Source organism: Lipotes vexillifer, unplaced genomic scaffold, assembly GCF_000442215.2.
Source record: "Lipotes vexillifer unplaced genomic scaffold, Lipotes_vexillifer_v1.1 scaffold889, whole genome shotgun sequence".
Classification (NCBI taxonomy): domain Eukaryota; kingdom Metazoa; phylum Chordata; class Mammalia; order Artiodactyla; family Lipotidae; genus Lipotes; species Lipotes vexillifer.
The window spans coordinates 503792-517742 of record NW_006788335.1 but is presented as its reverse complement, the minus strand read 5'-3'; the positions used below and the strand labels follow the sequence as shown (position 1 = coordinate 517742).

General features: G+C 42.3%; 2 protein-coding genes across 4 annotated transcripts in view; one reads left to right on the top strand and one right to left on the bottom strand.

The window, feature by feature from the left end:
• IFT122 (intraflagellar transport 122) overlaps window positions 1–4481 on the bottom strand; it is a 73060-nt gene extending 68579 nt beyond the window's left edge. The window contains exon 1 of one of the 3 annotated variants that reach the window (XM_007461562.1): window positions 4375–4481. In XM_007461562.1, the coding sequence (XP_007461624.1) occupies window positions 4375–4415 (41 nt within the window). In that variant the 5' untranslated portion in view covers window positions 4416–4481. The remainder of the gene's footprint in view (window positions 1–4374) is intronic. The other 2 variants (XM_007461561.1, XM_007461563.1) reach the window with 2 other exon arrangements.
• A 405-nt stretch (window positions 4482–4886) lies between these two features.
• Window positions 4887–12784, top strand: MBD4 (methyl-CpG binding domain 4, DNA glycosylase). Its single transcript, XM_007461560.1, has 8 exons — window positions 4887–4982; window positions 6307–6533; window positions 6952–7802; window positions 10156–10230; window positions 10308–10442; window positions 11047–11196; window positions 11683–11786; window positions 12707–12784. Exons 1-8 carry the CDS (start codon window positions 4890–4892, stop codon window positions 12782–12784), a joined length of 1713 nt encoding a protein of 570 aa, XP_007461622.1. The 5' UTR covers window positions 4887–4889.
• The last annotated feature ends 1167 nt before the right edge of the window (window positions 12785–13951 follow it).

The window sequence follows — 13951 nt, the reverse complement described above, 5'->3', positions numbered from 1 at the left end:
ATCAGCAGGAACAAAAAAAGTGTTATCATCTACTCAAGGCATCACACATAGAATTCTGAGTTCTTACATAGGCTCCATTGGCCTCAGAAGCTTCCCTTAATAAAAACAATTCTTCACATATATTCAAGAGTTAAGAGTTGTTGAAGAGGGTAAATTTACATGATCTCATTTGACCTTATGCTAACATAATGCCTCAGACAGGCCAGGCATCATTGGCCCATTTTTACTGATGAGGAAACTGAAGTACACAGGCGAGTCATCTGTCTGCTGTCAAACAGCTCACTGATGGAGAAGCTGGAACACAGCTATTGCTACCCCTCTCCAGTTGGGCATCCCTCATGATAGAAGCAAACAGAAACCCTGAGTCCTTCAGCTTCCTCGCTGTTATGCGGTAACAGACCTGAGCCTTCCCATCTCTCAGGCTTTCTTTCTCAGAACCTAGGGAACAACGGACTGGGTGCATTTCACACTGCGGAGAAGCAGGGCAGGAGAGGGAAAAGCAGGGGGAGCTGGGGCCAGAAGGGCTGACCTCCGGCCTGAGCTGTGGTCCTCATCTACACAGCAAGGCTAGGGAGCTGTCCTCCTGCCTCGAAGGGTACACAAGCACCACCTCCTGTGGGGAGCTGGGGAGGCACGAGGTTTGGGAGGGATCTGCACCTCTCTTCCACAGCCATCTTGGTCGTGTGGCTCCTTTCCTGCCTTGTACATATCTGAGCCCATCAAAGTGGTTCCCATGTGGCTTCTTCTTCACTAGGATCATTTTGGGCTGAATTATTAGCAAATCATTTCTGAGCATCTCACTTGAGCCAAGTCTTTAGCTACCTTCCTTTCAGATGTGAAAATTCATTTTCTCTGCATTTCTTGAAGCTTGCTTTTCTAAAGTATGATATATACATGTCTGATTTACCCCAATCAAAATTCTTATCGTACTTAGAATCTGTACAATTCAACTTAAGAATTATATAATCTTCTGTATTTACACTGTTTCGGATACTATCTTATCCCCTTAATTACAGTCATATGCAATTTCAGGGTAATGACCCTATTTTAGACATTTGTGGACCCACAGTACATGGCATTGTCCTAGACACAAAATGAGTATAAATGACAAACTGACAAGATTTTTATCTTGAACCCCTTGGGCTTTAATTACATCATAAGATCACAGAAACTTTCCCAAACTATTGGGAAAGACCCTAGACCCTGTCATATAGTCCAACTCCCCTACCAGGGCAGGAATTCCCTATTGATGGATCCAGCCTCTGCCTGAACACTTCCAGGGCTGGGGAGCTCACCCGTTTGCATACAGTACAGTAGGATGGCTCTCTCTCCCCACCTGCCCCCTTTTATGAAAAACGGACATTGTCAGATTCCATTGCAGAGAGACAGAGGGTGGGTCCTGCAAACTGTCCTCTGCCAACCCTGTGCCCACCCCACTGTCAACTGAAGTCTCAAGGTGCCTCTCCAAATCCTGCACAACCTGATCCAGCCCCCACTTACTTGATTTGAATCTTAAGCAAATTGTTACCTCATTAAGTCTCAGTTTATTCATCTGTAAATGGGGTAACAATTCCAACCTCACAGGCTGCTGTGAAGATTAAACAAGGCATGTAAACAGTCTGGCCCACAGCTGCTGTGGATGAGGGGCAGAGCAGATGGCAGCCTGCCTGGAATAAGGCATCATGGTTGAGAAGAACCTAGAGCACTGCTTTGAAGGGAGAAAAGGAGGAGCTCAGAGAAGAATAAAACAACATTTGGGAAGGGCCTTTGGACAGGAAAATGGAGTTTACAGCTGAACTGAAAAGCATAAATTTAAATCTTAGCAAAAGGGGGCAGGGTGGGGCAGGGGAAGGACCACCTAATTAAGTGCACAATCTGACATGGAAGGTAATGGGGAGTCACTCTGGGTTGATGAGAGGTGGAGTAACGGATCACACAGCAACAGGAAACAGGACTCAAAAAAGAGAATCCCTGCTGCTACACGAAGGTTAGACGGAAGCAAAAGAGCAGACCAGCAGGCGGAGCTGTTTCAGTGTGGAGGAAGAATCTTTGACATCTGGGATTTTGGAGTTCTACTATTTATTTTTATAGTTTTCTGTTTTGTCTCATTCTGGGCTATCAGCTTGCATATGTAGCTGCCATCAGTATTGCTGGTCTCTAGAACCCCTAAAGCCCATAAACTAGAATAGCTGTAATGGGCCAAAACCCAAATAACCAATCTTCATTCATCATTCATTCACTCACCTCTTCATTCATTCATGAATACCTCTATCCATGAAATAATCACAACAACCACTGTCTAGGCTCTAGAATAAGGCTTGGAAATGAGTAAGACATAGCCATTGCTTTTAAGGGGTTTATAGACTTCTGGGATCAACAGTTTCCCATAAACTCTTGCACTAGGCAGACTCTAAGTACCACAAAAGAAGAATGAACAAAATCCTATGCCAGGGGGTGAAAACTGGGAGCCAATCAGGCTATATTTGGCCAGCAAACGTTTTGTTTGGTCCATATGATATTTTATTTTGTATATATATATATATATATATATATATATATATATATATATATACCAGATCTTCTTTACCATTAGATATATATATATATATATATATTTTTTTTTTTTTTACAGATTAGGTGCCAACATTTAAAAATTAGGACATTTCACATAAAAACCCAGATCCCTGGTTTCTGGTGAAAACAGGACACTCTGAGCCACGCTGGGCCAAATTCCTGCAGGGTGGTAACTAGCAGAAGCAGAGCAGCTGCTGTCCCTTTCAGTCAGAGCATGCGCTCTCCAGTTTGCCACAGTCCTTGCCACTTCTTAGTATCTGACAGCAAAATCAAATGCTCAGCTGCTAGCTATCAGCAGCTTGTGCTATGAATACTTTTATAACAGTTAAGAGAAAAGTTAAAAAAAAATTTTTTTTTTTACTCAAATCTCTATTAAAAGTAGAAGCGAAAGATACAGTTGTAGGGCTATACGTTTCAAGAAGAGTGCAGTATAGAAAAGAAAAATACTCCTAGGGAAAACAAACAATTCCTTGTGTTCAAGATGCAAATAAACCTCTCCCATTTACGTTGCCTGCCTGATTCCTGCAGGCATTTGAGTTTGCAGCCTCTGTAACACCAGGAATAATTAATGCAGTGGCTAAGAGCATTGGTTCTGGAGTGAGGAAGAAAGCTGGCTCCACCACTTACTCACTGTGTGACCCTGGCAAATTATTTACCCACTCTGTGCTTCAGTCGCCTCATATGTAAAACAGAAATAAGTATAGTACCTACGTCAGGTACTGTTGTGAGGTGACAATGAGATAAAAGATATGAAGTTCTTAGCCAGTGCCTGGCACAAAGTAAGCATTAGCTATTACTGGTGCAGAGTACAAAGAGAGCGACCATCTCCAGAGAGGCTTAAGGACGTTTAGGATTCCACTGTGCGGAGATGAAGGCCTTACACAGAGAGGCCAAAGAAAAGGCAGAAAGGGAATGGCTCTGTTCCAGTAGCCAAAGCAGAGGCTTCACAATGAAGCTGAAAAGATCATGTAGGAAGTTTTGAAAGTCAGGCTGAGGAGAACTGCCCAATAAGTCAGTATGCCCCCAAATGTGTTGTTATATGATGGATTTGGGGGATAAAAATGGAATAGGACATTAAACAACGCTGAACCATAAAGTGAGAAAGTCATTCTCTTTCGATACTCTTTCAAACCTTCTAACAAAACATAGGAGAAAGTCTTGCTTTGATCCTATTCAACTCAAGCACCTCTCCAACCACACTTGCTAAATCTCTAGCTCTAGAGACACTACACCTGAGACTCACAGGTTCCCTAGCAACAGTATCTAGCTACAACTTGTTTACGCCGTTTTGTTTCTCCCTGCTTTAAGTTCTACAGTTATCTGACATTTACAGCTAATTGCTACTGGTTTTCATATACGGTGTAATAAAGTTTCCCTGTAGAATGTAAAAGCATGTTTAAAGGAAAATAAGTGGGACAATTTAGAGAAAAGGTTAAGTAAACAAGAGTATAGGTAATACGCGGATGTGGCATAAGTTGTGAAGCTGGAAAACACTGATGAGCCCAGGATGGATTCTGAGTAAAGGAACGACAAGATCAGACTGTGATTATGTGTACAGCTGCCTCCACAGGCCACTACCTCACGCGTGGTACATCCCCTTGCTCCCTCTCCAGGCCTCAGTTTCTCCATCCGCAAAGCGGTGGGAAGGCGACCCTGCAGTCGCCCAGAGCCGGGACTCAGGGCCCTCAGCCCAGCCCGCAGGCCCGTTACCCTTGGCAACCACCAGGGTTCACGCCACAGCGCCCGCCATCCCCGCTGGGGCTCAGCCTCCAGCTCCTCCCGGACTGCCCCGCTCCTCACCACTGCTCGGCTTTATCTCTCCACGTCAACACGGCCCTCATAGCGGTTTCCCTCACGCCTCGGGCCCCTCCTCCTCGCCTCAGCAACAGGCCTAACTCCTCGAGCCACTTTGTCTCCCTACGCTACCCCGGCAACGTACATGCGCAATGAGCTACGCGCGAGGCAGAGTTCCGAGTGCGCATGTCTACAAGGGAGGGCTAGAAAGAAGGCACAGGAGGCTAGAAGGCCTCCTCGTATCTAGGACGCGCGCGATTGGTCGGAACGGGCAGGGGGCGGTGCGCCTTCCTTGACAAAGGACTTGATTGGCTGAGCCGTGGAAATGGCGACTGTGGTCGAGCGGGGGGGCCGGAAAGAGGCTGAGCAGTCGGACAGACTTTCACTTCCTTCATGTTTTGGTTCCATCTTAGACCTCCGAGCTGAAGAAGTTTTCGCCTCTTACTCCGCTCCACACCCAGAGCGACGCACCCTATCGGCCTATTACTGCAGCTGGAGCCCGCTTGAGGGACACGTCTGGGATGGAGAGTCCGAGCCTGGGGGACTGCGGGGCTGCCCCCTCGGTCATCGCCAACCAGCGCCTAGTCCCCGACCGGCCGTGTGACCTCCGGCAAGTTATTGTCCCCTTCGGGCCTCAGTTTCACCACCTGTAAAATGGGAGCGGGGGAGTAGAAGGTGGGTGGGCCTTTCTTACCTAGGGTGGATGGACACTTGGAGGCCGGCAGGATTAGTTCCTGCGAACAAGGGCTGGAGTACTGAGTACTTGTGTATGTGCGGTGTGGGGCTAAGATGATTTACCTACTTTTTTTTCCCCAAAAAACATGTGATTCTCAGAACTACCGTGAAAGAGGTATTACCTCCTTTTTACAGATGGAGAAAGAGACTTTGACAGGTTAAGTAACTTGCTCTTGGACCCCATAGGTAGTAAATGGCAGAGCTGGGATTTGAACCCAGTCTGTTGATTTTAAAGTTTGTGCTGTTTTCACCAGGATTCAGTTTCCTTATCGCCAAAATTGTGAACAGTATAATTTCTTAAGATCCACCCAGATCCCCCAAATTATTTAACCCCATATTGCATCAGAAGACTTTGATTCTAATTCTAGTTAGTCACTGGCTCATGCTTTGTTTCCCTATTTGTAGAAAAGAAGTTGGTTAGACATCTCTAGAGACTCATCCAACTTTGAAAATGTAAATATGATTTAGTGATTAGGATACATACACTCTACTGAAGTTTTTCAACAATAGTAAAGGGGGGAGAACTATTAGACCAAGATTTAGTAGACCTAGGTCCTGGAATCAGTTCTGCAAGTAACTTAATCTTCCTGTCACTCAATTTTATCAATAAAATGAGAGTAATCCTTATCCTATCTACCTCACAAGTTTATTGGATCAAGAATGAAAGAGAGTTTGAAAATTCTTTATCAAATGTTCTTTACCTTTTAGAGGGTTACAACCTCTGATGAAAGTAATAGACACTGTCCCCCCACTGCCCCCAAAATGCACTTATATATAAAAATTTTACCTCACTTATTTCGGGGGGAGGAGGGTGTCTCACTGACTCATTTAAGCTGTTCTGTTGATCCCCAGGTTAAGAGCTCAGCTATTGGTTCACGTTTTTAAACTTATGCCAAGTGTCACCAGAAATCTCTATAACAGAGCCATTCAATGATTAACACAAAAAAATTTTTTTTTCTAGCAAGTAGCTTGAGCTTTTCATTGTGCAGAGATTTCCAACCCTTTTTAACCATGTTGGAGGACAGGAAGATATTGGAGAGGAGGAAGATACTCATAGAATGACTGAGCCATACTGATTTTAATCTCTCCCATAGTCCAAATAGTCCATGTGGTTCCTTCTCTGTTATGGACTGAAATTGAATAAGCAGAGTCAAGTTAATTTTAAATGAGCTAATCACTTGGAGTTTGTTTTTTTTCAGGGAGGAAGATGTTGCTCTGGGATCAGAAAGAGTGGGAGAAGATGAGAAACAAATGGTGATAAAAAGCAGCAGTGAGTGTAATCCCCCGCTACAAGAACCCATTGCTTCTGCTCAATTTGGTGGTAGCGCAATGACAGAGTGCCATAAGTCTGTACCATGTGGATGGGAAAGAGTTGTGAAGCAAAGGTTATCTGGGAAAACAGCAGGAAGATACGACGTATATTTCATCAGGTGAGCATGCAAGATGGTAAAGATAGTACAGCCAAATAATTTTGTCTAGACAGGTGGTAGGAAAGCATAGCAGGAGTTTTGGCTTTTTTCTGTTTTTACCCTAAAACCATTACGGATTCTGTTCCTTCACTGTCACTGGTTACTTACATCAGGTGATTTGGGGACAAATACTTACGTTTTCTCCTACTGTGAATGGCTACTGGTAAGGTTGCATTTAAGCTATATTTGTAAAATTATGTTCTGTTTTCATAGAGGAGACTGTTTTAAAGTATCACTTTATCACTTTTTTTATTTTAAATGACAAATGCCCATGGCAAAGTTTGGAAATTATTAATAAAAAATCCGAAATGTGCTCCAGGTTTTTTTAAAAGTCGCTTTTATTAACTAGCAGTAAGTTTTCTTTAATATCATTTTCTAGCCCACAGGGCCTGAAGTTCCGATCCAAAAGGTCACTTGCTAATTATCTTCACAAAAGCGGAGAGACTTCCCTTGAGCCAGAAGACTTTGATTTTACTGTATTGCAAAAAAGGAGCATCAAGTCAGGATGTAAAGACCAAAGCATGGCAGCTCTGCCATCCCAGCTGCAAAACGAAAGTAGCAATTCAAACCGGAGCCTCCGGACACGAAGCAGGTGGAAAAAAGATGTGGTTTCTTTGCCAAGTGCTAGTTTGGAACTGCAAGATAGCAGAGAACTCTCTAACTTTACTTCCATTCATTGGCCTTTGAAAGGAGATGATGGTGTTAATGATGCTGACTCCAGAAAGGTTAGAAAGTCCAAAAGAAAGGAGACTGTTTTGAAAGGGATTCAAATTAAGAAAACTAAAACAGGGTGCCGGAGGAGTCTTCCAGATCCTGTTCAAAGTAATAGAAAAAGAGCATCTGTGTATAATAAGGCAGCAGATGCTGAAAGTGAGGCTCTTGCACAAGAAAGTCAGCTTGAGAGAACTTGCTGTGTCTCTGATACCAGAGCGAGCGACAAGACCCTCACTGTGACCGGTGAAGAGGAGAGGCTTGGTAAAGAGAAATCGTTGTGTTCAGGATCAGATTTTGAACAGACCGCTTCTGGCATCATAAACAAATTACGTTCAAGCAAAGAAGCAGGACCCAACGAGAAGTGTGAGGGTACCTTTTTAGAATCTGAGGAAATAACCAAAGTAGAAGCTGGGGAAAGGAAGGAGCCTTTGCATATTGGCATCTCAAAAGGTGGCTCTGAAATGCACAACAGCTCACAAACGGAGAAAGACTCTACCTCTGCAAAAATATTGCAAGGTATTCAGTGCACTAAAGTGCTGTTAAACATGTGATGAGGATTTTGCACTTCATGCCTGTACCCAGTTAGCATGTGGGAAGAGCATGAAGGAGTAGGGCCAAATATCAGACACATTCTACCAGGTGGCCCTAGTGCCTTGTGTAACTGATATTTGAGCCCTTTTGTATGGCAAAGAATCAGCTGGCTACTGCCCCCAACAGAGGACAATTGTGCCATTAACCGTTGTTGCCATCCTGGTACGACACCTGGGACTCTCCTCAACAGTGCTCTCCCTTCTTCCCTTTTTTCCAGCCAATAATCTTACAACTTTAGGGGCAATAAAAAGGTTTCACTTGTGAAAGGATTTGGGGGAGACTCCTTTTATACATAAACTGGTTGAGAATAGTCAGTATCTTCTCTTTGCACCCCTCCTGTTATTTATTACCGATGTGTGACTTCCACTTTAATTTTGTGTATATCATAGTCATTTTTATCTTCTGTTGTAATGCTTCTCTAAAATGCTTTAGAGCTCTAAGCAATTCAAAACTAATCACATAGTTCATCTATTATTTGTAATATGCTCTTAATACAGAGTTCAGAGCTTAGCAGTTTTGCCTTTATAATACCTCAGTGAATAAGAGATAAAAGAATGGAGACCTTTGAGCAACCCTGTATTAGTTATTCATTATGCCATTGTGGTATAATGAATAACTCCTTTAAATAAGAATAGTAATTTTACTTAAAGTCCTATGGGGAGACAGCATGGACAGATTAGTAGAGCAGGTGGTTAGAGTTGGTTCCTGCTCTTGGTCCCACTCATGATTTTATTATGTCTTTGCTGTGCCTGGAACTTCTCTACCTTGAACAGAAGATGACCACGTACACCTAGGAGCTGCATAAAAATTCTCCAATGTGTCCTTTAAAGACCTTGAACTTCCTAAAGCCTTGAGGTTTATGTAGATTTGTTGCTAGTAAAATGGACAAATAAAATATCAGAAACATCCTTTTGTGACAAAAATGGAAGTATCCTAGTCATCCTATGCATAAAGAAGTCTAGTTCTCAACATAAGTACGTTTACTGTAGGTAATAGGTATCCAATGGAGTGGTAAAGACTTTCCCAGTGCCTTAGTTAGAAATTGCCACGTAAATTGATCTTAGTCTCCTAGTAATAAAGGAGGCTAGTCAGTAATTATCTATAAGAACCCACAGAAGAAATGATCAGGTAGGTAGTAAGAGCAGTTTCCTTTGTTCTGACTTTTTTACTTTCCACTGGGCTTTGCCTATTCAAACTAGAATAGCAAAAAACACTAGACTGATTATCTGGAAACATGGATACTTGTCTCAATCTATAGTCAATCCCACTATTGTTTTCAGATAGTTGCTTAATTTCTAAGCCTTAGAGTCTTCATCTGTAAAACACAGGTAATAACCCTCACCAGTCCTGTTTTTCACATCATGAATATTGTAAAATGAGAAGTGAAAAAGGTGGCTTCACGCTAGACAGATGCAAGGTATTATTAACTGACATTCAAATTTAGAGGGTATGGCTATGGGGAGTATTAAATGTGATGATTTTAGAAACTTGAAAGCCTGATAATGGTGGTCAAAGAGTCTTTGTTAAATTAAACTTCCCAGTAGATAGTGGCCTTAGGTGTTCTAAGGTCCAAATCTTAGGCTTTCCTGCAGGTTCTGTTTTATCTGTATCCTTTTTTTTTGTTTGTTTTTTGTTTTTTTAAGTAAAAGTATTCACTGCAGAATATTTGGAAAATATAGAAAATTAAAAGAAGAGAAAAACTAGCACCAACCATTATGCCATTTTGGTTTATTCTAATCTCTATCACGTTTTTTTCTTTTTTTGTTAAATTGGGATCATATGTTGAATATTGCTTTTATCACTTAAAAATTAATGACATGGGAAAAATTCATGATGTAGTCTCAAAATATTTTAATAACCACATTGTACAAGTGTCATACTTTAAAATATTCTATATTATTTCCAATTTTTCAATGTAGTGAACTCTGAACAAAAATCATAGAGAACTAGTATAGTAGTGGTTAAAGGCAGGGACTCAGGAGCCAGGCTTCCTGGATTAGAATTTCAGCTCTTGACATTTACTAGCTGTGGGGCCTTCGGCAAGTTACCTAGCATCTCTGTACCTCAATTTCCTTATTTGTAAAGTGGAGACAAAATAGTACCTACCTTGCTCATAGGTCATTAGTAGGATTAAACTGGTTAATTTTTGTGAAGTGCTTAGAATAGTGCTAAACTGAACGTTTTATAGTAGTAGTGTGTTGTTGTTATTTGCAGCCCTGAATATTTTTTTAGGCTAAACCATAGATTCTGTAAACAATGTTCCCTCTTTCCTTTTCAGAAGACGCCATCCCACAGACACAAATAGGAAAAAGGAGAACAAGCCTGTATTTTTCCAGGAAATATAACAAAGAAGGTATCCCTTTTCCAATCAGAAAGCCAGACTTTAAACCTATTTCAAGTGTTCCCCTCTAATACAGTGTGTTTGTTTAGTTCTTAGTCCCCCACGACGCAAGGCCTTTAAGAAGTGGACACCTCCTCGGTCACCTTTTAATCTTGTCCAAGAAACACTTTTCCATGATCCGTGGAAGCTCCTCATTGCGACTATATTCCTCAACCGGACCTCAGGTTTGTGGATTCTTTTAATCTTTGACTTCGTAGAGACAGTGTGATGAGGAGAATTGATCAGGAAACGTGGTCTCAAGTTTGATTTTGACCTCAGGTAAGGCCTTCTTCTTTCAGTCCGTCCTCAAACTCCTCACCTATAGACTAGATGGCATCCAACAGCCTTTTTAGCATTAAAGAGCAGATTTTCATTTATGTACTGCTTCCAAATTACTTTTAGTCATCAATGAAAATCCGTTACTTAACCTTCCTCCTCTCTGTGTCATGTATAAAAGCATTTCTTTTTCATTGGTTGCTTTCTTTAATGTCGCTGGCACCTTATGTTCTGTATGCTTTTACACTAGTTATATGATGATCTGATTATCTAAAAACCAATATCATACAAGGCCAGGTTTTGGCATAATTTGGACTGTTAACCAAATTGGTTGATGGTGTTGGGTTTTGACTCTGAGAGTGGTTGCTGATTTAGGTAATGTCTTCTCATCAGTGGTTTAAAAAGAAAGAAAGAAAAAAACTCTCCATATGAGATTTCTAGACAAAGAAGTGCATGAGCCTAAACTCAGCCCATCAGGAGGCTTGTAGTCACGTAGCTACTTTTGCTTCCCAGGCAAAATGGCAATCCCTGTGCTTTGGCAGTTTCTGGAGAAGTATCCTTCAGCGGAGGCAGCGAGAACCGCAGACTGGAGAGATGTTTCAGAACTTCTTAAACCCCTTGGTCTCTACGATCTTCGAGCAAAAACCATTATCAAGTTCTCAGGTACTTTCCCATATACCCAAAGGGAAAAACATAAATTGTGCCTGTTTAAGAGCGCCACACCTTACACTTTAATGTCCTCAGTTGCGACATTAATAGAGGTCATTCAGCTCAAGCACTGAAGGTGTTTGAACACAGTTCGTTTGCCCCAAAGTGCAGAGTCTCCCGCTGACCCAGGTGATAAATCTTTGCCCAGCACCAGGTCGGGCCGTGTGGGCAGGATTAGAGGAAGAAGTTAGTGAAGCAGAAAGTCCGGTTGACCTCAGGGACATTACCCCTGTCTCGTTAGGTCAGCACAAAACAATTAACGGGTAGTCAGTGGCAGACAAGCAGGTCAAACGGGGGTGGTGGCTGCAGGAATTCAGAAGAAAGCAGCCACAAGTCAGGCTGTTGGGAGAGATTCTTTCCCGTCCCTTTCTGTTGTTTCTCCTTTTCAGGGAAAGTATTTTCCTAGAGGCTGACCTGATATGTGGGGTGTTGTATTCTCAGATGAATATCTGACAAAGCAGTGGAGGTATCCGATTGAGCTTCATGGGATTGGCAAATATGGCAACGACTCTTACCGAATTTTTTGTGTCAATGAGTGGAAGCAGGTAAGGCCCGTCTCCGGCACATTTTGTCTCTGAGGCAAAGTAAGTCCACCGTTATGGTTAGAACTATTTCTTGGACACACGTGCCATTACAGTCCCAACCAGCTTTGTTCCAAGCTTGAGGGGCAGTGGTAGCTTGCGGTTATTGACAGCAGGAGAGGGTCCATAGATTTCCCCAAGTCCACAAAGACTCCCTGGTCTCTGACTGACCTCCACTGGTTTGCCACTTCTAGCCCTGTTCCTGTCATTTCCATTCACGTACTGTCTCTAGGCCTAATGTGGTTTTCCTCCTGTCACAGTCATACTCGCCTTCAAAAGCACACCACTGAAGGGAAGCAGGCAGGTTGCAGGATTGGAGTGCATGCTTGTCGGGTTTCTTCTAGTGGTCTCAGACTATTTTTGTGGTACGTGGGTTCTACTTCGGCTGCCCATTCTATGGAGTATGCCCAGCCCACGGGCATCTGGGTGGCATCCCGGCAGTTGATAGGCACTGCCACATAGCCTTACGCTGCCCTCTTAGTCTGTGACTTGCCCTAAAGCATTTAGCTGGGAGGTCTGGCCAAGCCCATCCCTGCTTCACCATTTATTGTGACCTGAGCAGTCCATTTAACTCTCAGGGTCTGTAAGCTCCTGGAAAATGGCATATTAATACTTGACTCATGTTATCACCACCGTCCACACTGAGTCCCAGTGAACATCAGTACCAAATTGGAAAGTACTTTGTAAACTGTAAAGGATTGCTTTGATGTAAGCTATAATTTTAACCATTCATGAAACTCATTAGGGTAAAAGTTAATCATTTTCAGGTGTATTGTCATAAGGTGCTGTTACCCCACCATATCTTTAAAAAGCCAATTTAAAAAATGTATTTCTGACTAACTTGCATTAGGCCTCTGTCTCCTAATGTGTTGTATTTCTTCCAGGTACACCCTGAAGACCACAAGTTAAATAAATATCATGACTGGCTTTGGGAAAATCACGAAAAATTAAGTCTATCTTAAAACTCTTTTGACGTTTTCAAGCTTGTTTTTATGCATTGCTTTGCACTTTGATTTTTAAAAGCTCCACTAAGCACAACCGCCTTTCCAGGTGTATAGATTCTAATCAGCCCAACTAGAAACCTAACGTGTGTCTTCTTAATGTGTGTACCACCGGGAGATCTTTGCTCCTGAATGTGCTACGACATGTTTTGAGATTTTTTTAAAAAATAAATTGTTATTTGACAACAATCCTAAAAATGTATATGACTTTTCCAGTAATGAAATGTGATTTGAAGTTTAAAAAACTTCCCTCAGTTATTAATAATATGAAGCAAATGTCTATCAACCTTGCCTGAGGGAAGATTAGACCTTCTGTTGTCCTTCTGTAGAAAATGATATCACACAATTGTTACATGAAGAAGCAAAGAGTTTTCAGCCACACATGTCAGAAAAGATATGATAGGGTGAATCAGGCAGTTAATTAATAAAGTATTTTTATTAAAAAACACTAACCTCCAAAGAAAAATAAGATTATTTTGTCATTCTGTGTCCTTGATGACTGTCTGCTGGCTTTTAGGAATTGGAGATTTGACCATTTGATAACCTAATGTGCATACCTGCCTGTAGTTCTGTTGCAGAGTGTTGGCTTCTGGCTCACGCATTTACCTTAATCCCTCTGTGAAAACGAGCATTTACCCATCTCCCATCTTCCAGCTGGAGGACAGGACCTTTTAAGTTTTATGCCTTTTATTTTTATTTATTTATTTATTTTTTTGCAGTACGTGGGCCTCTCACTGGTGTGGCCTCTCCCGTTGCGGAGCACAGGCTCCGGACGCGCAGGCTCAGCGGCCATGGCTCACGGGCCCAGCCGCTCCGCGGCATGTGGGATCTTCCCGGACCGGGGCACGAACCCGTGTCCCCTGCATCGGCAGGCGGACTGTCAACCACTGCGCCACCAGGGAAGCCCTTATGCCATTTTTAAAACAGGTATTATAATGATATAGCTCAAATACTGAAACATTTACTTTAGAAGGAACTCACAAAACAAACAAAAATCTAAGTTATTAAAATCTCGATTATCCATTGTCATTTTAAGGCATAATTTGGAAATTGATCGAATAAATGAAAAACAAATTGTTAGGGAAACTACCTCTGATGTAGGGTAGAGTGTGAACAGAACCAGGGTAC

Coding starts and splice junctions, on each gene's coding strand:
- MBD4 (XM_007461560.1), top strand. CDS start 4,890: ATGGAGAGTCCGAGCCTGGGGGACTGCGGGGCTGCCCCCTCGGTCATC. Junction 10,443..11,046: donor ATTCCTCAACCGGACCTCAG/GTTTGTGGATTC, acceptor TTTGCTTCCCAG/GCAAAATGGCAATCCCTGTG. Junction 11,197..11,682: donor AACCATTATCAAGTTCTCAG/GTACTTTCCCAT, acceptor TTGTATTCTCAG/ATGAATATCTGACAAAGCAG.